Source organism: Oncorhynchus mykiss, chromosome Y (genome assembly GCF_013265735.2).
Source record: "Oncorhynchus mykiss isolate Arlee chromosome Y, USDA_OmykA_1.1, whole genome shotgun sequence".
NCBI lineage: Eukaryota > Metazoa > Chordata > Actinopteri > Salmoniformes > Salmonidae > Oncorhynchus > Oncorhynchus mykiss.
Window position 1 is genome coordinate 871320 of NC_048593.1, and position 26088 is coordinate 897407.

A 26088-nucleotide genomic window follows, 5' to 3' on the forward strand; every position below is an offset into this window, starting at 1 on the left:
TTAGGATCTGTTAATGGCTGGCCTAATCAAGTTTGATCACTAGTCTGTATCGGCCCATTATAATCGCCTGGTAATCCACCCTATTCAACACCATACTCTGACAAAGTTTCTCTAGACCACTGTACTACCATTACCATTGGACAAGTGGAATATGTGGGTGTTACTCAACAATAACCTTACAAAGTACTGGTATGTGTCTCTGGTGAGGTGTGTGTGTTGGTACCCGTCTATGGACGCTGCAGGGCAGGCTGGAGCCACGGCTCATTGGGCTCACCACTGCCACCCGGGTGGGCGACGGGGCCGACTGGCGCTTCTTTGGGGGCAGGGCCGGAGGAGGACTGGAGAGAGCGAAGTAGGATGTAGGACCATCAGTGAGAAAGGACATTTTTCGGCAATGTATGGGGTCAATTTGAATGTCAGTTTACTTTATGAATTGACTGACTTCAATTCAAATTGACCCCAACCCTGTTTTTCGGGCTTCTGATGCCCAACCAGGCTCACAAATACAAGTAGGGGCATTGGTATACACACAAACAGTTTACTGCTCCTTGAGCTGGATGACAGTAGCTACATTTCCATCCAATTGGCGACAGATTTTCATGTGACGATACTACAATCCGCATAAAAACAATATGCACATTTCCCCACCAGAGATGAGTTTCCATTAAATTGACCTGTTGCAGATGAAATGACCTAGTGCACATAAACATTTGAATGGGTTTCCATCGTGTTTTCAACTCCACTGATAGTTTTGTCAAAAATAAATGTTGTGTATATGCCCACTCTGGTCTTGGCTCGTGTGCTCTAGCCAACAGCTGGCAGATACAGTGCAGGTGGGATAGCCTACACGATGACATTATTATGGACAAAAGAGAGAGATTATTTTTATTTGTCTAAAGGCAGCCAAAGCATCGATCATCATTGACACTAGAATAAGACCCTAGATATTTATTGGAAAGCAGCATTAATCACTCCATGCACTTTCACCACCGTGAAGTTCATCATAACTTATTCAATCTATAGCCTAATAAACTGCATTCTTTATCGAGTTGTAGTGGGAGGACCACACAACATATCATCGCGTGAATATAATTTGACTTCTATATGATGGTTATTATATCAATATTGGCGCATAAAGGCATTTCCATTGCCATCTCTCGCGTAATACATTTTACAGACCTTGTCTAGCGTATTTTGTTTTGTCGACATATGGAAAGTTGTGCTGTTTCCAACATGTACTTTGCTCGCATAAAAAGGTTGGATGGAAACCTGGTTACTGAGGGGTTATTATGGTCAAATCCAGAGGTGGGACCAATTCACTATTATTCGAGTCACAAGCAAGTCTCAAGGTCCAAGTCTCAAATCAAGTCCCAAGTCCAGTCTTGAGTAAAGTCCAAGTCTTCCATACAAAGAGCAAGTCAAATTGAGTCAAGTTTTTTCAAGTAAAAAAAAATAATTAAAAAAATTAATACAAAAATATTATATATATATATATATATATACACACACACACACACACAGACAAGGACTTGTTCAACTACCAATCTTTGTTTATTTATTGAGGCTACCAGACAGCCCTTTCATTATTTTGTCTACAACACATTGATTTTTCATTTAAACATATTCCAATTGCAAGTCAATTATACATTTCAAGCAATTTTGACGTACCAGAAGCCCAGTCGGCCGATGCTAGTAATTGTTGCTTGATGCCCCATTGCTGGTTAGCTTGCAAAGTAATGGGTTCATATTCTTGAGCACCTCGTTTATGTGGGGCTGAATATTAATGTATGGCAAGTCTCTCTCCCTACAATTTTACGTTTCCGCCGTACCCGATCCTATAGACAGCTGTACAGAAAATCAGCCATCTGTTCGGTAGTTCAGTGGTTTCCAAACCTTTTGACCTGGGACCCCCAAAAAGCAGTGGTTCAAAGCTTGCGACACCCGCGCATGCACATTGCGCATGCGCGCAATCACTGCCAAATGTAGCCTGTCATTACAGCCATAAACGCAGATGCATATTCAAAATGCAAGACACAGAAATAAACTGCGTTTTACACCTGCATTTTGAGCTTAAAGCCATTCATGTTAGCAGTCAATATCAACTAGGGATATTATGTCACATTGTCACTTCTCTGGAGTCCAGAGTAAGCAAGATGATATGGCCTACCTACATGCGGCAGAGTTTGCAGGACTGAATGGAAAGCATGATCTGTCTGTAGCCTTTTTCTTCCCCACAAAAATGTATTTTCCAGAATATGTTACATCTTCATCCCATAAGTATCGAAGGTAGTGCAATGTTAAAGCTATCTTTAGACTTATAGCCAGTACCACCACTGAGGGATATCATTATAACCCACCCAAATTAGGCCTATCTGAAATATGAAATCACCAGGTAGCCTTTTGTTTTAAGATACATCCGTCTATATGTAGCCGATTAAAATAACCTTCTCAATACGCTAGCTTGTTGATTGACAATTTGCTGGTCAAATTAGAGAGCCAAGTAAGCGTTTCACTAGCCAACACATTTTTCCCCCCCAAGTGTGATACGGTCTCTGGCTGCATGGAGAGTAATCCACGGAGACTCTGTGCACACAAAAAGAGTGACAAACCTGGCCAGATCATTTAAAGCCATCAGTCTCAAGTCAAAGTTGAGTCCCGTGTCTTGTCAAGTCTCAAGTTAGAAAATAAACTATCAGGTCAAGTCATCAAATGTAACTCGAGTCAGACTTGAGTCCAAGTCATGTGACTCGAATCCACACCTCTGGTAAAAATCAGCATTACGTGCTTAATGCCTCGTTTTCAATGACATCCGGAAGTTGGTCCTTCCAGGTTATCACACTGCAATCACCACAAGCCAATGTCAGGTTAAAGGCACAGCATAAAATCAGCAAGCCATGGAGACCATGACAAGGAAAGTAACAGGGTTGGGGTCAGCTTCATTTCAATTCCAGTCAATTCAGGAAGTACACTGAAATTCCATTTGGTGTACCTTTTTAATGTTACACATAGGATTTGTTTGAATTTTTGTATAATAATGTCAGAAAATGTCCAATATACATCTTGTGCCAATTGTGAAATGATAGTGTTTCACAGTATTATTTCCCCACTAGTATTATGGACAATCTCTGAAATGAAGAAAATCCTGTGTTGAACACTTTTAAATGGAATTGACCCCAACCCTAGAAATGGATGACATTCAAGATACCATAGACACATAGATACAGTTGAAGTCGAAAGTTTACATACACTTAGGTAGGAGTCATTAAAACTTGTTTTCAACCACTCCACAAATTTCTTGTTAATAAACTATAGTTTTGGCAAGTTGGGTAGGACATCTACTTGTGCATGACACAAGTCATTTTTCCAACTATTGTTTACAGATTATTTCACTTATTATTCACTGTATCACAATTCCAGTGGGTCAGAAGTTTACATACACTAAGTTGACTGTGCCTTTAAACAGCTTGGACATTTCCAGAAAATGATGTCATGGCTTTAGAAGCTTCTCATAGGCTAATAGTGCATAGTGCAAATCAATATATCGACGTAACCTGAAAGGCCGCTCAGCAAGGAAGAAGCCACTGCTCCAAAACCGCCATAAAAAAATCCAGACTACGGTTTGCAACTGCACATGGGGACAAAGATCGTACTTTTTGGAGAAATGTCCCCTGGTCTGATGAAACAAAAATAGGACTGTTTGGCCAGAATGACCACCGTTATGTTTGGAGGAAAAAGGGGAAGGCTTGTAGGCCGAAGGACACCATCCCAACCGTGAAGCACGGGGGTGGCAGCATCATGTTGTGGGGGTGCTTTGCTGCAGGATGGACTGGTGCACTTCACAAAATAGATGGCATCATGAGGGAGGACAATTATGTGGATATATTGAAGCAATATCTCAAGACATCATTCAGGAAGTTAAAGCTTGGTCGCAAATGGGTCTTCCAAATGGACAATGACCCCAAGCATACTTCCAAAGTTGTGGCAAAATGACTTAAGGACAACAAAGTCAAGGTATTAGAGTAGCCATCACAAAGCCCTGACCTCAATCCTATAGAAAATGTGTGGGCAGAACTGAAAACGCGTGTGCGAGCAAGGAGGCCTACAAACCTGACTCAGTTACACCAGCTCTGTCAGGAGGAATGGGCCAAAATTCACCCAAGTGGGAAGCTTGTGGAAGGCTACCTGAAACATTTGACCCAAGTAAAAAATGTAAAGGCAATGCTACCAAATCCTAATTGAGTGTATGTAAACTTCTGACCCACTGGGAATGTGATGAAAGAAATAAAAGCTGAAATAAATCACTCTCTACTATTATTCTGACACTTCACATTCTTAAAATAAAGTGGTGATCCTAACTGACCTAAGACAGGGATTTTTACTAGGATTAAATGTCAGGAATTGTGAAAGACTGAGTTTAAACGTATTCAGCTAAGGTGTATGTAAACTTCAGACTTCCACTGTATGTATGATTACATAACATCATTGGTACACAATCATGCACCAAGCTTTCCCCTGATTGGACGTGGGCTTCATTGTGCGCCATGAGGCAATGACGCATAATTAGGAACTCAAACGTGCAAGATACAGCACTCCACTAATCAGTTCCTCTAGCAATCAAGACACTTCTGGGATCCGGATTGGATAGTTATAAAGGGGGCAGGATTTCATGATGCAGGGGAATGACCCTATAGGCTAACATACGTGTCAGTCTTTGTGGATCTCCTTTGGGCAGCTACAAAGTGGTCAGTAGCCAAGTGTGCTCTGTTTCCCAACAGACATGGAGAGAGGGATAGAAAGCACAGAAAAAAATATGAAGTGAGAGAGCGGGAGGAAGAGGGAGAAAAAGAGAGACAGCAGTGCAATTCAAAATCCTAGTTGTCATATTATCTGATCTACTGGCTAAGCCCAAGGTCTATGGATTTGTCAAAGCTCTGCTTCCTTAAGCACACAGTGACTGAATAAGTGACTGCCTGCCTATAACCCTCAGTTTCCAACCTCTTATGACTATCCTTTTCAATTTAAGAGAGGAAGATCTTCTAGGCTTAAAAATTCTAGATTATTAGAATTCCCCTTTGAGATGAAATGTTTTAAAAGTCTGAACATTGTCAATGTGGAAAAACCAGACTGTGGATGTCCCAAATGGCACCATATTCCCTAAATAGTGCACTACTTTTAACTAAATCCCTATGGGCACTGTTAAAAAAATATATACTGTACTACATAGCGAATACCTTATATAATGCTCTGATTTTAACTAGAACACTATGGGGCACTGGTCAAAAGTAGTGCACTACATAGGGATTAGGGTGCTATTTGAGACACATCCTTAGTAGCAGATGAGATACTATGAAAGTGAGTTTCACAGACTCAATTAGGCTTAGTTCATAAATAAACCCTCACCTCAAGTCAATAAAAAATGATTCATGTTGACTTAGTCAACGTTTTCAGTTGTATCTTCGCTTCACTTCCTCTTTGGTAGAATTCTATACTGAATAAAAATATAAACGCAACATGCAACAATTTACTGAGTTACAGTTCATATAAGAAAATCAGTCAATTGAAATAAATTCATTAGGCCCTAATCTATGGATTTCACATGACTGGGAATACAGATATGCATCTGTTGGTCACAGAAACCTTTAAAAAAAGTAGGGGCGCGGATCAAAAAACCAGTCAGTATCTGGTGTGACCACCATTTGCCTCGTGCAGCGTGACACATCTCCTTTGCATAGAGTTGATCAGGCTGTCTGTGGCCTGTGGAATGTTGTCCCACTCCTCTTCAATGGCTGTGCGAAGTTGCTGGATATTGGCATGAACTGGAACACGCTGTCGTACATGTCGACCCAGAGCATCCCAAACATGCTCAATGGGTGACATGTCTGGTGAGTATGCAGGCCACGGAAGAACTGGGACATTTTCAGCTTCCAGGAATTTTGTACAGATCCTTGCGACATGGGGCTGTGCATTATCGTGCTGAAACATGAGGTGATGGTGGTGGATGAATGGCACGACAATGGGCCTAAGGATCTCGTCACAGTATCTCTGTGCATTCAAATTGCAAATCGAAAAAATGCAATAGTGTTCGTTGTCAGTAGTTTGGGTTTGGTCTGCCACCATGGGACACTATGTTTACATCAGCAAACCGCTCGCCCACACAACGCCATATACGCTGTCTGCCATCTGCCCGGTACAGTTGAAACCGGGATTCATCTGTGGAGAGCATACTTCTCCAGCGTGTCAGTGGCCATCGACGGTGAGCATTTTCCCACTGAAGTCGGTTACGACGCTGAAACATAGTCAGGACGACGAGCAAGCAGGTAAGCTTCCCTGAGACGGTCTCTGACAGTTTATGCAGAAATTCTTTGGTTGTGCAAACCCACAGTTTCATCAGCTGTCCGGGGTGGTTGGTCTTAAATGATCCCGCAGGTGAAGAAACCGGATGTGGAGGTCCTGGACTGGCGTGGTTACACGTGGTCTGCAGTTGTGAGGTCGGTTGGAAGTAAATTCACTAAAACGACGGAGGTGGCTTATTTCCATTTTCTGGCAACAGTTCTGGTGGACATTCCTGCAGTCAGCATTCCAATTGCACGCTGCCTTAAAACTTAAGACATCTGTGAAGTTGTGTGAATTATATTGTCCCCAGCTCAAGGTGCACCTGTGTAATGATCATGCTATTTAATTAGCTTCTCGATATGCCCCACCTGTCAGGTGGATGGATTATCTTGGCAAAGGAGAAATGCTCACTAACAGGGATGTAAACAAATTTGTACAGAAAATTTGAGAGAAACACTTTTTGTGCGTATGGAAATTTGTTGGGATCTTTTGTTTAAGTTCATGAAACATGGGACTAACACGTTATATTCTTGTTCAGTTTAAAAACAGATTTGCCTACACTGAAGAACAAGTTCAGAAGTTCTAATGCTACAGGATCACAGAAGCAGTCGCTGACACAATGCGGTCTGCAGACCCGCTTCTGCTTTTTCTGACCGCAGACAGTCCAGATTGCAGGACCATGTCCGGTTCCTTCTTATAGACTGTGGGAAGGGGGGGGAACTTCTCTTTCTACATAAGACCGTGGTGGGGGAGGTTGCATGGGTCTACAGTACGCCGATAGATGGCATTATCCAGCCGGACGTTCGAAGGGGGGCGGAATGTTCCGTAATGATGAAAAGTTTTTCATGAGTGAAAAAGTTGATCTACATGAACGCTTAAAGACGAACAGACCACTCTCAAATGGGTGCATCTCAATAGTCTAAAGTAGCTTCCTCGCCTCCAATGTTTTTTTAAATATTTTTTTATATCTCAAAGCAAATTCAATTAATTGCAGATGAAGACAGGTGGATGAGAAGATGAAGCCCTATAAGTTTATTTTAACATTTTGAATACACCATAAATAAGACCCTGAGTTTCTTCTCACCACCTGACTTGACCAGGAAAACTGTGGGCCCTAGCGTTAAAACTAGGCCATAAAAGCAAAAGGCCCAAAGATTCGGTCTAGTGGGACCTGCTGCATACTATTGATGTCGATAACATCTAAAGATGGCCTCCCAATGTTCCTAACCTGAGCGCATCCATCTTCAGGCCAGGGAGGGGGGGTTTGGGCGGGGCTATGTCCTCCTCTGCCATGTCCGTCATAGCCTCGGTGGGCGGGACAGTGGGCGTAGTCTTACTCAGGATCTCCCGCTCCCGTTCCGTCAGGGGCAACTCAGATGTGCTGGAGACATAACAGGAGAATGTGTGAGTGAGAGAAATGGTCAAGTCTGGTGTGTATGTAGGGGTGTTTGTGCACGTCCACTTACCTCTCAGGTGTGGCAATAGGTGGTGGTGGTTTGTTGAGAGTGGTGGGCGAGGGCTGCTCCTGTTTCTCTATGGTGAGTTTGACCAGTTCCTTTAAGAAAAGCACACAACTCCAATCAACAACTATTGATATTCATGTAATGTACATTACACACTACAACTACTGTTGTAAGTGGTGTCAATTTATTATAAGGGACAGAGGTTAAAATAGTGTCCAATACACTATCATATTGAATGACTTGTTAAAGAATTTGACCAGGTTTCACATGGGAAAGAGGTCTTCTGACCTCAATGGGACTACCTGGTTAAACAAAATTACATTTGAGATGCACTTGATTCAGCTTGGCATTTGTACTTTTGGGACTTAAACAATGGTTCCTTTGTACCAGGCAAACTAAATCAACTACAGCTTAAGTATTTGAAAGTAGGCATATTTGACAAATGTATTCAACCCAGGTCTGCAAGGGGGAAACAGGGAATATGACCCTCTGTGAGCCCCGGAGAGCTGAAAACTATCGTTTCACATTCCCACGACCGTCTCTTCTCACCTTGACCCCGTCTAGCACAGCCTTGATAACGGTGGTGACCGCGACCACGTTGTCCTTGTCGTCCAGGTCGATGTCATCCAGCATGACCTGGTCGGACCAGCGGATCAGGTTGGCCAGGCTCTGGTACACACGGTTGTGACACGACGACACCGCCGAACTAAGGAGAGAGAAGGGGGAAGTCACGAGTGATAGGTGGGATAGGGGGTGGGAGGGCGTGGACGACGACATTTCATGTCAGACTCCATAGATTGATAACACAGACAACTAGACTAAAGGACTACTAGGGTCTTTTCAACAGCCAGATGTATCCACACATGGGGTTAACTCAATATTTCCCCTGTGGTGGTATTAAATGCAGAATGTGTTTGTGTGCTGGAGGGAATTGTCTGGTTGGTAACTACAGTATAGTGTCTGTGCTGAATTGAGCATTGAGAAACAGTAGGGTGTGGTGAAGGTTCAGACCAGTTCCAACACGTTGCAGCTGATTCACAACTCTGGAATATCCCTCCACTGCCTCTACAGGAATCAGCTCATAGAAATATAATCTATAGAACGAGCCTCCCCGTGAGTTTACTAGTCAAATTGTCAGGGTTAGTGGTTCCAAGCCCCATCTATAGATTATATTTCTATGACACAGCTACATTTGGGCTGGGGGCTGTATGGGCAAAGTGGAGCCAAAGACTATGGCTAGTAGCCAGGATGAACTAACTACACAGGCAAGAGGAGAATCAAGTAAATAACTCAGCAATAACAACTGGGGTTGTATTCATAAGCATCTCAATCACTTTTTCCTTTTAAATCACAATAATTAAGATTACATGGACAGTGGGGACTTGATCCTAGATCTGACTCTTTATGAAAATGGGCACTGGACCCAGGTTCTTCCAGAAGCAGAGGCGTAGGACTTGAGTCCCTGAGGCTGGGGTGTGATCGGTGATCTAGACCTGTATGGTTATTACGATAGGCATGTTAACTTGGGGAGTGTGAGTTTGACCTGAGGGGCCTGAGAAGTATTATCGGGTTTGGGGTCTGCGGCTGGAAAAGCACAAGGAGGCTGATGTGTGTGTATGTGTGTGTGAGTTGAGGAGGTCAGGCCCCCAGAGACCCATTCCTCAACCACTGTAAGCACTATCTGTCACTCAGCACTAAAAACAGGGTCCGGATACAAAACCTGTCACATCTGACCCCCTTCAACAATGACTGATGGCGCTGTGCTAGCAGTACGCTAGTTCTGGCAAGCACAGCCATTCCAGGGGGGAGAACTACAAGTCTCTCTTTCAAAGAAAGACTGTTCTATAAAATATACTGTTAAGTGAAGGATTTGTTCTTGGCCATATTCATTTGGCACCAAACAGAAGAAAAAGGACTGAAACAGGGGGAGGGACTACCTGAACTTTGTTTTCTGTTACAAAACATTTTGTTACGGTGTGCACTAATGAATGCGACCCGGTTGTCTTTCTAACCAGCTGTAAGTGTTCTGAACAGCTACGGTCGAGTACATTTTTCCACCACAGGGAGTCACATCCCAGATGAAAAGATTAATAGGGACAACATGAACACGATGGTATGAAATACCTGACCGGTCAAGATGTACACTGAATAGTCCAGGAAGGTGATTATGCCTCACTATTAGGCTCGGGCAATATACCATACACCACGATATCTATACATACCTTTGGTATGATTTTCAATACGGGGGTGCATACTATGCCACTGTTTAACTATAAGTTAGCTATCTAAGATGTGCCAAATAAATTAGATTTGCTCAGGGCTCCAGCTATGTATTTGGTTTGCTAACTTGCTAGACGGCAAGATCAAGCTTCTCGCTTACAGCAGAGACAATCAATCTCCTCCTGGAATCAAGACCCTAAATTGTTTTGTGTGCCCAAATGCAGTTTTATTTTTAAAGAAATAGCGCTCCATGTGTGCACTTGAAATACCATATGCCCCGGTATGGTACACATATATGTCAAGTGTAGATCCTGATCATTTTGCAACATCCGTACCTTTTTTAGAGAAATGTTACAACAGGACACATTACTTCTAGCAGCCACAAGCAGCTAGCTAGCAGTTAGCGATCACACCATTGGATTTGTGCCACAAATGCTAAAAATGTTGAATTTGAAACAGTGGCCAGGTAAACAAAACCAAAGCACGGATCGCTGTCATACCTTGTCCATAGACTGCTTACAGGGTAAGGAATCTAATAGATAAAGGGATATCTCACCCAAATCTCAAAATGAAGTTACATCTTGGGGCCACCATTTGTTTCTGTTATTTTGTGGCAAATCTGCAAGAATGCTTTGTGATGTAGCACAAAGCCCATATCACTAAGTTGCAACATGCCTGGGCTACAATATATGAGAAATGACAGACTAAGATCCCACTAACCTATGTTAAATACTCACCTAAGCCCATCTACTTTTACCTGCATACTATTTTGCATGCTAGCCCCCTATACATTGAAGACACGTTGAAAATGCATCTTTTTGATTGAAAAGACATTTTAAACATCTTGTGCTCACTATAAGGCCTTCTACATTCTCAGCCCACATACCTGTGTGTTATCCGGGCCTCCACCTGCACCAGGGGTAGAATGGCCTCCAGGACCTTGCTGGCCGAGCCAGGCAACATCTCCAGCACCTTCTTCTCCACCATAATCTTGTCTACTATGGTCTTGAAGTAACGCAGAGCGCTCACCACCTCCTTCTCCTGCTCCTCCAGCCGACTCACCTTCTACAGAACAGAATGAATGAAAATCATGGCCAAGCTTAGAGGAAATCTAAGTCGTTTTCAGTAGGCAACAAAAGGATGGAAACAGTGAATCGGGGAGGTACTATTCGAACCGGTTGTCATTTTCTATCGCAATAATCTATCGCCATTCGCATCGACTAATAGGGATCCTAATAAATCAAATCAAATAATGGCCCCAATGAACACAATGAAACATGGTAACTTGGAGGAAACTCTCTTCATATGATATAATAATTGATGGATGGAAAAATGAGCATTTTCAAAAGAAGCTTAATCCAGCCCTTAAAGCAGGGGTGTCTAAACTAATTATGCCCAGGGACCGCAGTCGGTATTCAACGAGGTCAGGAGGGCCGCAATGAAAATTAGTTATATTTCCTTGACGTCAAAATTTGCAGAAAATACACAGTTTTGATTTGGTTTTACTCAAACCACCTAGCGGGCCGGATTGGGCAGTAAGTCTGTCACTCCAGCCTTAAAGGGATGGTTTGGGATTTTGGAGTCGGATGAACTCATGGATACCATTTTTATGTACCTGTGTCCAGTATGAAGGACATATTAGGTAGTTTTGCAAGCCCCTGCTAACTAGCATTAGTGCAATGACTGGAATTCTACAGGTACTGCTAGCTGTTCCCATAGACTTGGTGTTATTGCGTTAACGCTGGTAATCAATTGCTCTAACGCAAGTTAGCAAATTCCTTCAAACTGAATGCAGACATAAAAATGGTATCCGTGAGTTCATCTGACTCTGGGGAAGTAGAGAAGGACTTTTTTTGCCCAAATCCCAATCTCTCTCTTTAAAAATGACAGCACACATTGACAAAAACAATATGAAATGTAGCATTGTCCAAAGAGACAGATTCCACACATACACAGTGTTTCCTCCTTTAAAAGTTGTGTCATACTGCAGACACTGCATGCTGCTGCCTGCATTCTGTGGCACGTCATTTAATTCTCTGCCATTTCTTATGTTTCTGCAAGTTATTTCTAGTTTGACCACCAGAGGGCATCTTTGAGAAGCATTTGATAGTATTCCCTATTGGCATTACCAGAGAATTTAAAACCTTTTTTGTAATAACATAGTATATGGGATTGATTTGAAGAAATGTGGCTTAATTCATTTTATTAATATTATGGTGTTTCCATTCAGAGAAAAAATTAAACCCTCAGGGTTTCCGTTAGGATGGAGTGGAAAATATGGCGCTGTACAACGTGACAGTCGGGAGTAGGCTACAGGATTGGAGGATTCTAAATTGTTTGCCTTATTGAGACAACTTTGTTCCAATATTTCTGTAAATCAGCGATATTTATTCCCATAGTAATTCGTTATGGATACATAACTAAATCAACATCTGCATTTTCACCATGCCAGCTCCTATTAGTTCTATTGAGCACTGTAGCACCAACTCGCTTTCCGAACGTTCTATTCCCAGCTTATCGTCAACGTCACAATGCCTGCTTCACTATTGTTGGCAATGAGACCTGCTCACGTTGTTTTATAGTTAAAATGTACACTAAATTAATATTGGAACTCTGTGGTCTTCCCATTGTTGCCTATGGGGGAAATATAGGCATGTCTGTCTATTTTGCCAAATATCTTGAAAAATATCTAAGTCGGATGCCATTTCAAATCATGAGAATATCCTCTTTCTCATTATGTAAGTCTGGGCAGCTAGCTCGGTTGTCATCAAATGCTAACCCCAAAATACTTTTTGCCCTTGGAACGGTGAGCTCCCCCCATTGTTTTCCTATGGAGAGGCATGCCGGTCTATTTCGCCAAATATCTCACTGTGTAGATTTTTTTTCTTTTTTCGAGTCGGGTGTAACCGGTGTGAAATGGCTAACTAGTTAGCGGGATGTGTGCTAATAGCGGTTCGAATCGGTGACGTCACTCGCTCTGAGACCTTGAAGTAGTTGTTCCCCTTGCTCTGCAAGGGCCGTGGCTTTTGTGGAGCGATGGGTAATGATTCTTTGAGGATGGCTGCTGTCTATGTGTGCAGAGGGTCCCTGGTTCGTGCCCAGGTAGGGGCTAGGAGAGGAACGGAAGCAAAACTGTTACATGGGCACCATTTTAAAATCAGGAGAATCTCCTCTTTGTAATTATGTAAATCTGGGCAGCGAGCTCGTTTGTCATTGATCGCTAGACCAGTCAGGTTTTATTTTTTTTATTACGCAGACATAAGCACAGTTGACACCATCGAGGTGCGAATGTTTACTTTCTACACAAGTTATTTTTTTCCAGTTTCGCCCGACGAACATATTGTAGTGGTAAAATAAAGAGATAGAGATTTTTTTAATGGATTTCTAAGCATCACTCCAGTCAAAACAGGCTCTGCAAACGTTTGATTCCATTAATTTGTTCCAGTTTAGCCAACGTTCTTAAGCCGCTTCTCAGCTTTGGGTGAATTTTGACTCATTCTATTGTCGTAAGGACAGCGTAGCTAACAAATTGTCAGCCAACATAACATGTAAGGTAACTTATTTGAAAAGTCATGACTTTATTAAAGTCATTACTTTGGTCGTTAGGGCAAATCTGGTCTGTGATAGGAGGGGGGGGTTCACACCTAGCTCGGCTTCTTTAGTAAAGGTTGAATAGTCTATTGTTCAGCTATTAGCCCTCCTTCCCAACCCATCTAATTTCTTTCCCTCTTCCATGCATCATCATTCTGCACCTGAGTGGCTCACTTGTGGGCGTGCTGGCAGGATTTGGCAGCATCTTCAGTTGTGCGTGAAGAATTCTGCATACAGTAGCAGGTTTGTATGAAGGTGTGGTTATTCACAGGCAAACTGTTATATGCTATGGGGGTACATTTGTGTCTTTTTGTCGAGAGCAAAACTTTATTTTCAAATCAAAAATAATTGTTCTGAAAGCAACTTTTTTCCGACACAAAGGAAGTCAAAGCAGACACCTATGAAGATGGCATCTCAGATAAGCAGCACTGGGCTGTATTGACGTAACCTGAAAATGACATCTGCTGCTTTAGATTGAACGGTCATATTTCAGTTATTGTTTTCATATCTATAAAAAATAAGTTGTTTTCTTTACCTTCAGAGAGCGAGCTGATCAAGGGGTCGAAAATGTAGATATTTCCAGATGTTCACTGTCCGAGGAACAGGCCGGGGAAGCTTTACTTTGGCAAAAGTGTCCATAACCAGAGGTAATTAAAATGTTCTTTGTTATTTTTCTCCATCTCTGCCTGTCTTGTTGTACATGAACCTGTCTCACATGCATTTATTAAAAAAACCTAAAGATGTCAGCTGCTCATTTTCAGATTCACACCACATGAACACAGCCATTTTCACTGGACTATCTGTTACTGCCAAGTCATGATTTCCCTGGGGGTTAGCCTTGCAATAACCAAGTGGTGAGACACATAGCCCTCTATATTTAAATGTTTCAGATACACTCCGATAGGTGTCTGCGTCACATACAGTATCTTCTATTAACATCATCTTCTATTGTTTGTCCTCATGTGTCTGTTTTTCAGCATAACACCAGGTGAGACCACACACACACACAATAAGTCTCTCTTCTTCACTTCATCCCTCTCCGTAAATCCTCTAAATCATATCAGCTGTTTTGGTGAACCCCTCCCGCATCTGAACTGGCTGACAGAGGGCACAGCATGATCATAGTTGAGATGTCACTTGGTTGGGTCAACAGGAAGTATTATTGAAGAGATTCTTTACATTGAAAAAACAAGGCATAATTATGCTCTCTATCCAGCTGTCACTCGTCTGCAGGTATGTTTTGATGTGAGAGAGGAAGCCAGTCCCATCATCGCCACCTCACCCGCACTTAAGATGGCCCGGAGATGGCCCCCCAGTTGGCCCGGAGGTTAGGAGACACAGCAAATGTGATGAACTGAGAGAATATTAGGGTAGCACTGTAATTCAAGAATCATATGCTGTCTGCTACTGTTCTTACCTCTTTCCCTTTCTGTCTTTTACACCTCACCTCGTCATTCTTCCTCATTTTATAAAGTACACCATATGTGCATTGTACAGATTGAACTTGTATTTATAATACAATATTACAATGATCATAATTATAATGCATTTGTAACACCTGGATAATGAACTTCTTTCAATAAAGCATTTCACATTCTCCACTGGTTGAAATTAAGTATTTAATTGAAATACTATCCTGTGTCCTCAGATCAATGAGGATGGAGGGAGTTAGATATGCATAGTTTTTCTTCTTTATATATGAATTACAAATCAATCATGTTTCTAGTCTATTGCATAGTTACAATGTGTAATAATTGATGTCCCAGGAGCAGGAGTGGTAACATGGTTGAAGTGTATAATTGTAATACATACAGTGAGGCAAAAAAGTATTTAGTCAGCTGCCAATTGTGCAAGTTCTCCCGCTTAAAAAGATGAGGCCTGTAATTTTCATCATAGGTACACTTCAACTATGACAGAAACTGAGAGAAAAAAAAATCCAGAAAATAACATTGTAGGATTTTTAATGAATTTATTTTCAAATTATGGTGGAAAATAAGTATTTGGTCACCTACAAACAAGCAAGATTTGTCTCTCACAGACCTGTAACTTCTTCTTTAAGAGGCTCCTCTGTCCTCCACTCGTTACCTGTATTAAATGGCACCTGTTTGAACTTGTTATCAGTATAAAAGACACCTGTCCACAACCTCAAACAGTCACACTCCAAACTCCACTATGGCCAAGACCAAAGAGCTGTCAAAGGACACCAGAAACAAAATTGTAGACCTGCACCAGGCTGGGAAGACTGAATCTGCAATAGGTAAGCAGCTTGGTTTGAAGAAATCAACTGTGGGAGCAATTATTAGGAAATGGAAGACATACAAGACCACTGATAATCTCCCTCGATCTGGAGCTCCACGCAAGATCTCACCCCGTGGGGTCAAAATGATCACAAGAACGGTGAGTAAAACATCATGCTTTGGGGCTGTTTTTCTGCAAAGGGACCAGGACGACTGGTCCGTGTAAAGGAAAGAATGAATGGGGCCATGTATCGTGAGATTTTGAGTGAAAACCTCCTTCCATCAGCAAGGGCATTGAAGATGAAACGTGGCTGGGTCTTTCAGCATGACAATGATCCCAAACACACCGCCCGGGCAACGAAGGAGTTACTTCGTAAGAAGCATTTCAAGGTCCTGGAGTGGCCTAGCCAGTCTCCAGATCTCAACACCATAGAAAATCTTTGGAGGGAGTTGAAAGTCCATGTTGCCCAGCAACAGCCCCAAAACATCACTGCTCTAGAGGAGATCTGCATGGAGGAATGGGCCAAAATACCAGCAACAGTGTGTGAAACCCTTGTGAAAACTTACAGAAAACGTTTGCCATCTGTCGTTGCCAACAAAGGGTACAGTGCCTTGCGAAAGTATTCGGCCCCCTTGAACTTTGCGACCTTTTGCCACATTTCAGGCTTCAAACATAAAGATATACAACTGTATTTTTTTGTGAAGAATCAACAACAAGTGGGACACAATCATGAAGTGGAACATTTATTGGATATTTCAAACTTAACAAAACAAAAACTGAAAAATTGGGCGTGCAAAATTATTCAGCCCCTTTACTTTCAGTGCAGCAAACTCTCTCCAGAAGTTCAGTGAGGATCTCTGAATGATCCAATGTTGACCTAAATGACTAATGATGATAAATACAATCCACCTGTGTGTAATCAAGTCTCCGTATAAATGCACCTGCACTGTGATAGTCTCAGAGGTCCGTTAAAAGCGCAGAGAGCATCATGAAGAACAAGGAACACACCAGGCAGGTCCGAGATACTGTTGTGAAGAAGTTTAAAGCCGGATTTGGATACAAAAAGATTTCCCAAGCTTTAAACATCCCAAGGAGCACTGTGCAAGCGATAATATTGAAATGGAAGGAGTATCAGACCACTGCAAATCTACCAAGACCTGGCCGTCCCTCTAAACTTTCAGCTCATACAAGGAGAAGACTGATCAGAGATGCAGCCAAGAGGCCCATGATCACTCTGGATGAACTGCAGAGATCTACAGCTGAGGTGGGAGACTCTGTCCATAGGACAACAATCAGTCGTATATTGCACAAATCTGGCCTTTATGGAAGAGTGGCAAGAAGAAAGCCATTTCTTAAAGATATCCATAAAAGATAAAAGATTGCCACAAGCCACCTGGGAGACACACCAAACATGTGGAAGAAGGTGCTCTGGTCAGATGATACCAAAATTGAACTTTTTGGCAACAATGCAAAACGTTATGTTTGGCGTAAAAGCAACACAGCTCATCACCCTGAACACACCATCCCCACTGTCAAACATGGTGGTGGCAGCATCATGGTTTGGGCCTGCTTTTCTTCAGCAGGGACAGGGAAGATGGTTAAAATTGATGGGAAGATGGATGGAGCCAAATACAGGACCATTCTGGAAGAGAACCTGATGGAGTCTGCAAAAGACCTGAGACTGGGACGGAGATTTGTCTTCCAACAAGACAATGATCCAAAACATAAAGAAAAATCTACAATGGAATGGTTCAAAAATAAACACATCCAGGTGTTAGAATGGCCAAGTCAAAGTCCAGACCTGAATCCAATCGAGAATCTGTGGAAAGAACTGAAAACTGCTGTTCACAAATGCTCTCCATCCAACCTCACTGAGCTCGAGCTGTTTTGCAAGGAGGAATGGGAAAAAATGTCAGTCTCTCGATGTGCAAAACTGATAGAGACATACCCCAAGCGACTTACAGCTGTAATCGCAGCAAAAGGTGGCGCTACAAAGTATTAACTTAAGGGGGCTGAATAATTTTGCACGCCCAATTTTTCAGTTTTTGATTTGTTAAAAAGTTTGAAATATCCAATAAATGTCGTTCCACTTCATGAGTGTGTCCCACTTGTTGTTGATTCTTCACAAAAAAATACAGTTTTATATCTTTATGTTTGAAGCCTGAAATGTGGCAAAAGGTCGCAAAGTTCAAGGGGGCCGAACACTTTCGCAAGGCACTGTATATAACAAAGTATTGAGATAAACTTTTGTTATTGACCAAATACTTATTTTCCACCATAATTTTAAAATAAATTCATTAAAAATCCTACAATGTGATTTTCTGGATTTTTTTTCTTCTAATTTTGTCTGCCATAGTTGAAGTGTACCTATGATGAAAATTACAGCCCTCTCATCTTAAGTGGGAGAACTTGCACAATTGGTGGCTGACTAAATACTTTTTTGCCCCACTGTACATGCAGACACAGCATCATTCAAATAATGGAGTTTGAAATGACTGAAAAAGAATGTCTCAGATTTATATCTGAACCGCACCTTTATTTGCCAAGGAAAAGTACATGATCAGTGAATATATTCAATGTACAGGCTACAATATGGGAATGTCAAGCATGCGTGGTAATAACTGCAGTACATGTGTAATTAAGGACTTGCATCCTTGGCACAATAAAGCTATTATATTATACTCTATCCATATGTAACAGTATAGCTTCCATCCCTCTCCTCGCCCCTACCTGGGTTCAAACCAGGGACCCTCTGCACACATCGACAACAGCCACCCTCGAATAATAGTTACCCATCGCTCCACAAAAGCCGCTGCTTTTGCAGAGCAAGGGGAACAACTACTTCAAGGTCTCAGAGGGAGTGACGTCATTGATTGAACCGCTATTAGCGCGCACCCCGCTAACTAGCTAACCATTTCACACCTGTTACACATAGGCTTCATTAATGCCATTCAGACTTGAAGTTGATACAACAACTATGATAGCTGAGGTTTACAGATTGGTATTAATATTAGTTCAGAACCTAAAGTTTTAGGTTACATACACAGATTGGCTACATACGTAGCTAGCTACACATCCATAGGCATACAGTTATTTTCATCCTCAAATACACAATAAGCAAGTAAATAGTTAGCTAGCTATGTTACTTCAGCTGCATTGCAAGGCAAGCTTACACAATTGTACATTCAATTTGCAGTAAATGAAGAAGTAGTCCTCCATAGGAACGTATGAAATGCTACAGCATTTAAATTAGAATGATTCAAGGACAAAATTACATGTATACAAGTCTTTTTTTGTTGTAGTGGGAATAGTAATATATGAATGTTAAAAAAAATGATACCTAAAGGAAAATGTTTTATTTGATTTGTTATGAATGGGGTGGCAGGTAGCCTAGTGGTTAGAGCGTTGGGCCAGTAACCGAAAGGATGCTAGATCGAATACCCGAGCTGACAAGGCCGTCATTGTAAATAAGAATTTGTTCTTAATCGACTTCTCGTTAAACAAAGGTAAACATTTTTTTTCTTAAATTAATGTTTATGTTTAGCTCAAATAACATTACTTTAAAGTATGCATTAAGGTGTCTGTAATAGAATAAACCAAAAAAACAATGTAAACATTAATAAATGCATTTCTATAGTTTCCTAAATAAAATAAAAATTACAATGGAGAGGGAATGCCAAGATGGAGACCCGGTGGCTTTAAAACAGCACCTTGTCAGTCAACAAGTGTATATAAATCATTGATTATTGGCCATTTGGTTTTCAACCTCGCAAGGAGGGATTTTCCTTGTTCTCTCTTATTACTAGGGACTGTACATTGTTTATAATGAGGGATATCTGGAGAAATTGGACCCTGGAAATGAAAATGGATGGCCCTTCCTTCAGTAAAAATATATTTTTCCTGAACCGCCCTGAACGCTTGAAAAACATAATGACCCTCCCCTATACCCAAAATAATATTTAAAACATAATGACCCTCCCCTATACCCAAAATAATATTTAAAACATAATGACCCTCCCCTATACCCAAAATAATATTTAAAACATAATGACCCTCCCCTATACCCAAAATAATATTTAACACATAATGACCCTCCCCTATACCCAAAATAATATTTAAAACATAATGACCCTCCCCTATACCCAAAATAATATTTAAAACATAATGACCCTCCCCTATACCCAAAATAATATTTAAAACATAATGACCCTCCCCTATACCCAAAATAATATTTAAAACATAATGACCCTCCCCTATACCCAAAATAATATTTAAAACATAATGACCCTCCCCTATACCCAAAATAATATTTAAAACATAATGACCCTCCCCTATACCCAAAATAATATTTAAAACATAATGACCCTCCCCTATACCCAAAATAATATTTAAAACATAATGACCCTCCCCTATACCCAAAATAATATTTAAAACATAATGACCCTCCCCTATACCCAAAATAATATTTAAAACATAATGACCCTCCCCTATACCCAAAATAATATTTAAAACATAATGACCCTCCCCTATACCCAAAATAATATTTAAAACATAATGACCCTCCCCTATACCCAAAATAATATTTAAAACATAATGACCCTCCCCTATACCCAAAATAATATTTAAAACATAATGACCCTCCCCTATACCCAAAATAATATTTAAAACATAATGACCCTCCCCTATACCCAAAATAATATTTAAAACATAATGACCCTCCCCTATACCCAAAATAATATTTAAAACATAATGACCCTCCCCTATACCCAAAATAATATTTAAAACATAATGACCCTCCCCTATACCCAAAATAATATTTAAAACATAATGTGGATAGCAGAGAACATGATTAAGCTTTTTGTGCTAATTGAACATTTCTGGGATGTTTAATTTTAGCGTATGAAACATGTATATTTTTGTTCAGTGTAGTTGATTTCCTACTAATTACATTTTTTGGGGGATTATTGTTGAATTCCGTTTTAATCTCTGGATTCCGTCCGTATACAAAGCAGATTTTATAGGGCCCTACATTCATTGTTTGATGGTGTGAAACCATGCATAAAACGATGAAGCGCGACTTTCAGTCATATTCATGGACTATAGAATGGCGAGAAGGGAATATAGGCTGTTTTTTTTAATCTTTTTTTTTTAACCTTTATTTAACTTGGCAAGTCAGTTAAGAACAAATTCTTATTTACAATGACGACCTACCCCGGCCAAACCCGGACGATGCTGGGCCAATTGTGCGCCGCCCTATGGGACTCCCAATCCCGGCTGGATGTGATACAGCCTGGGTTCAAACTAGGGACTGTAGTGACGCCTCTTGAACTGAGATGCAGTGCCTTAGACCGCTGCGCCACTCGGGAGCCCAAATGATATAGTCTAATGCTCGACAGAGAGCGAAACAATATTTTCTGACTGGACATCTCGTGCTGCTTTGAAGGAATTCTCTGCTCTGTCTGGCCTACATTCCTCTCTTGCGTTCTGTAGGCTATATAATATATTTATTGAAATAGGATATAGCAAATAGGAACAGGCAAATTACTCAGAATGTCACTTGCTCCCCTGCTGCGAGCTGCAAGACTCAGCTATTCTATGCACTGCGCCAGTCAACCTCAAATAGGCTAAACAATTGTCTGGCACATCACAATGTCGTCACCATCAACGATCGCAGTCAATCATCGTTGATAGACGTTGCTATCGTAATATCACCCAACCCTAAATCAAACCCACAACTCCAGTGTTACAAGCACCACCATGAGAATCCCTCTCTCATATGGCACTAAGCCATATACAACACTGTTGGGGAAGTCAAGTCATTATCCTAATAGCCTTGGGAATGAGTGTTCATTCATGAAACTGGCCAGCTTCAGCTCCATTCATGTCTGTATGGGTACTCCACAACCCTATCCCCTATTTAGTGCACTAGTTTTGACCAGGGCTTTATGGGTAATAGTGCACTATATAGGGTATTGGGTGCCATTTGGGAAGCAGCCTGGGTCTCACGCTTGAGGCTAGCACCAATACCCCAAACAGCCCAGAAACAGAGAACCCACGGGAACCTCTCACACACAAACACACAATATGGCAGAGCAATAGAAAGGCACAGGATGGAAAACGACACACACACACACACACACACACACACACACAGGTAAACAAGAGCATGGGATAGGCGGGAGAGCTTGGTTTCCCACGACATGCGAGTACACACACTAGCACCCCTCCCACTAGAGCTGGAACCATAAACCAAAAATGAAAGACTCCGACATTGCCCTCCACTTACCACAATGTCCTCTTCCTGAAGCAATCTGTAATTTCGGTGATTAGGCTACACAATGTCCTGATGATTATTTGGTTATAAAACAATTATTTGGTCAACAGCAACGTGCATGAACCTGTGTGAAGGGAGAGATGCATTCTGATAAGCGCAAGCATACCATGCTTTCAGAAAGTATTCACACCTCGACTTTTTCCAAATGTTGTTGTGTTACAGCCTGAATTTAAAATGTATTAAAACAATTTTTAAATGTCACTGGCCTACACTACCCATGATGTCAAAGTGGAATTATGTTTTCAGAATTTTTACAAATTCTCAAATGTCTTGAGTCAATAGGTATTCAACCCCTTTGTTATAGCAAGCAAAGTTCAGAAGTAAACATTTGCTTAACACGTAACATAATGAGTTGCATTGACTCACTGTGTGTGCAATAATAGTGTTTAACATGAATTTTTTAATGACTACCTCATCTCTGTACTCCACACATGCAATTATCTGTAAAGTCGCTCAATGCCTCACAAACAAGGATACCTATTGGTAGATGGGTAAACATACAAAACACAGACATTGAATATCCCTTTGAGTATGGTGAAGTCACTAATTACACTTTGTATGGTGATTCAATACACCAAGTCACTACAAAGATGCAGGCGTCCTTCCTAACTCAGTTGCCCGAGAGGAACGAAACCGCTCAGGGATTTCACCATTAGGCCAATGGTGACTTTAAAACAGTTCAAGAGTTTTAATAGCTGTGACAGGAGAAAACTGAGGATGATTCAAAAACATTGTAATTACACCACAATACTAACCTAATTGACAGAGTGAAAAGAAGGAAGCCTGTACAGAATAAAAATATTCCAAAACATGCATCTTGTTTGCAACAAGGCACTTAAGTAAAACTGCAAAAATGTGGCAAAGCAATTGACTTTTGTTCCTGAATAAAAAGTGTTATGTCTGGGGCAAATCAAATACAACACATTACTGAGTAACACACTCCATATTTTCAAGCATAGTGGTGGCAGCATCATGTTATGGGTAGGCTTGTAATTGTTAAGGACTGGGGAGTTTTTCAGGATAAAAATACACGGAATTTAGAAAATTACAGGAAAAATCCTATAGGAAAAACCTGGTTCAGTCTGCTTTCCAGCAGATACTGGGAGATCAATTCACCTTTCAGCAGGCCAAGAAGACAGTGAATGTCCCTGAGTGGTCAGGTTACAGTTTTGACCTAAATCCAATTGAAAATCTATGGCAAGACCTGAAAATGGTTGTCTAGCAATGATCAACAACCAATTTGAAAGAGCTTAAGTAATTTTGAAAGGATAAATGGGCAAATGTTGCAAAATCCAGGTGTGGAAAGCTCTTCGAGACTTACCCAGAAAGACTCACAGTTGTAATCGCTGCCAAAGGTGTTTCTATAAAAGTATTGACTCTGGTATGAATACTTATGTAAATCAGCCATCTGCATTTAATTTTCAATAAATTTGCAAACATTTCTTAAAACACCTTGTCATTATGTGGTATTGTGTGTAGATGGGTGACAAAACATATATTTAATGCATTTAGAATTCAGGCTGTAACAATATAAAGTGGAATTAGTCAAGGGGTATGAGTACTTTCTGAAGGCATTGTAGGTCAGTTGAGCAACATTTCAAAATTGAATTGCTACTGTAACTTCTGTTAAAACATTTGGATAGACTCAGCTTTATGCGAGTATAACAATTGTAAAAAAATTCTCAACTCTCAATATTTAGGAAATAACGGAGTATGTAATTCTGATGACGCGCTGGCGGAACAGAGCAGAGTGTGCCATTTGCGGTGAAATTACTGTTCGATCAATTGCATGACTATCTAGCAACAATATCATACTTAGCCAATGTGTTTTGAGCTCCTACTTCCTCAGGTGGTGAATAATGTAGCATAGCCTAGGCCAAAATGCACTAAAGAGATGCTGGCAAACTCATCCAGAAAGAGCCAAAAAGATCTGATTATTCTGGATCCTATTTTGACATGTTTGCACATCAAAATAGCCATCATGCATTCCCTGATCATGTCAGATGAAATAGTCAACTCCTTTTATGTCCTACTTCGCACTGGAAAAAATCAGTCTAGAGCCCTAATGGAAAGTAACTGTGCCTAAAAAAAGGTCAATTTATCACAATATAATTTTTAGTATTGCCTAGCTCTACCTCCCACCCACCTTGTTGACAGGTTTCTCTTGGCTCTTGACGGCTGGCTCGACCTGCAGCTGCTTGCCCTTCTTCGATGGGGTCCTCTTGATCTTTGGAGAGTGGAACCTGTCCTTCAGCTTCATGGTGAAGGAGGAAAGGTGGGAGCGCTGCGAGTCTGAGGAGGAGGAGAGGAAGACAGGAAAGATACATCAGTCAGAGGAGAAGGAATGGCAGAGAGGGAAGATTGAAGTAGCCTATTAGATATGTAGGACTTCGGAACCATAGTAAATGTCAGAGAAGTAGGCTAAAGCACAGACCAGGGTCGTGTTCAGCAGGCACAAAACTGTCTGAAACTGGGAGTTACGATCTGAACTTGTCCAAGAGAAAACACACCGTTTTTTTTTCTGTTGCAAAGTTTTTTGCTACGGTGCCTTAATGAACACCACCCAGGCTAAAATATAAGGCAGAGAGAAATAATATAATTAGAAGCAGATAAGTGATAGCGCCAATCAATGATCATAGCCTTGACAAAATACCACTGCAGTAGATGTGTATTTGTATCAGTGCAGGGCCCAACAGTAGCAGCAGCCAGGCTGGTGTAGTCCTGTCTGTCTGTGTCCAGCTGAGGGTACAACAGAGATGCTATCAGGTCTAATCATGTTCACATTTCCACGCTGTCCTCAGCGTCCCCTGGTCGATAACACTGCTGCTGGTCGCAGTCTAGTCGACTCACTGCCAGGCTCTGCTCCTATCTTGGAGAAGCCAGGCTGATAGTGAGTGCGCGGACACACGCAGCCACGCACGCATACAGCAGCTCACAGACACACAGGCGCTCAAGCATCTGCACGCACACATGGAAAAAATATGTTGTCCTAGACCAAATGTATGAATAATTGTTAAGCACGAGGCAGGTAATATTATAATAAAATTATGGCTTTTTATCTAGGTTTAGCAAAATTACTGTGAATCTTACTAAAAATATAATAGTGAGACAATTGGTTATAATCATCATTATACAAGGAAATTTATGTTTTTCATTTGAAATGACAGAATATGATTACTGATTTAAAGACAGAATAATGAGTAAAAATGTGGGTATCATTAAAGCTAGACTCAGCGAGTCTCATTTATTCCAAATGGCTATACTAGACCCAATTCAGGAAACTAGGCATATGCCACAAGTCACGACAACACAGGAGAGCCTTTTGAACGTAATTTTTTTTAAATCAAAATGCGTTTGTCAGAAATGCCTTCTCGAACTTTCATGTGCCTTAAAATCAAACTCAAGCATGTTATCTGTAAATACGAATAAAATTGTTAAAATAACGAGCCTAGTTGGTTTAGCCACAAAAAAGTCAGCAACCTTCTGGCTAGCCATGATTGGCTGAGATAATGAGTGGGCTGGACATGCCGAAAGATGAGTTTGGATTGGTCTGCGGTGTTGCATCGTGTCTATAAAATGAGCTGCTGCGTAGATAACTTGACTGCAGTTTTCAAAATATATTTTATCCATGGAGAACTGCAAATATGTTGCTACTGCTCTCAATAACATTGCTGCCCTGAATTTATCAGGAGGTATCGACAAAGGTCAGTGGGAAAAAAGATGTGATGAACTACTTTTCTGGACGATCATCGTGCCATGCAATACGGACTCTCTCATTTAATAACACGTTTTGAAATCAGTGGAACACAACGGGCAAAACAAGCTATGCAAACTAAACGGAAACACAGGATGTCTTATAAAAAGGGGTTGCAGTTGCCGTGAAGCTTTCATCCATGTATACAGGCAAGA

At 41.1% G+C, this 26088-nt stretch overlaps 1 protein-coding gene across 4 annotated transcripts in view; it reads right to left on the reverse strand.

The window, feature by feature from the left end:
* The window catches only part of LOC110509502 (rap guanine nucleotide exchange factor 1), a 94239-nt gene that overhangs the window by 27572 nt on the left and 40579 nt on the right, over positions 1 to 26088 (reverse strand). For 3 of the 4 annotated variants that reach the window (XM_021590399.2, XM_021590400.2, XM_021590402.2), the window contains exons 2-8: positions 24326 to 24471; positions 10903 to 11081; positions 8346 to 8502; positions 7800 to 7888; positions 7562 to 7714; positions 4702 to 4761; positions 224 to 338 (exon numbers count right to left, since the gene is read on the reverse strand). In XM_021590399.2, the coding sequence (XP_021446074.2) occupies positions 224 to 338; positions 4702 to 4761; positions 7562 to 7714; positions 7800 to 7888; positions 8346 to 8502; positions 10903 to 11081; positions 24326 to 24471 (899 nt within the window). The remainder of the gene's footprint in view (positions 1 to 223; positions 339 to 4701; positions 4762 to 7561; positions 7715 to 7799; positions 7889 to 8345; positions 8503 to 10902; positions 11082 to 24325; positions 24472 to 26088) is intronic. The other variant, XM_021590401.2, reaches the window with a different exon arrangement.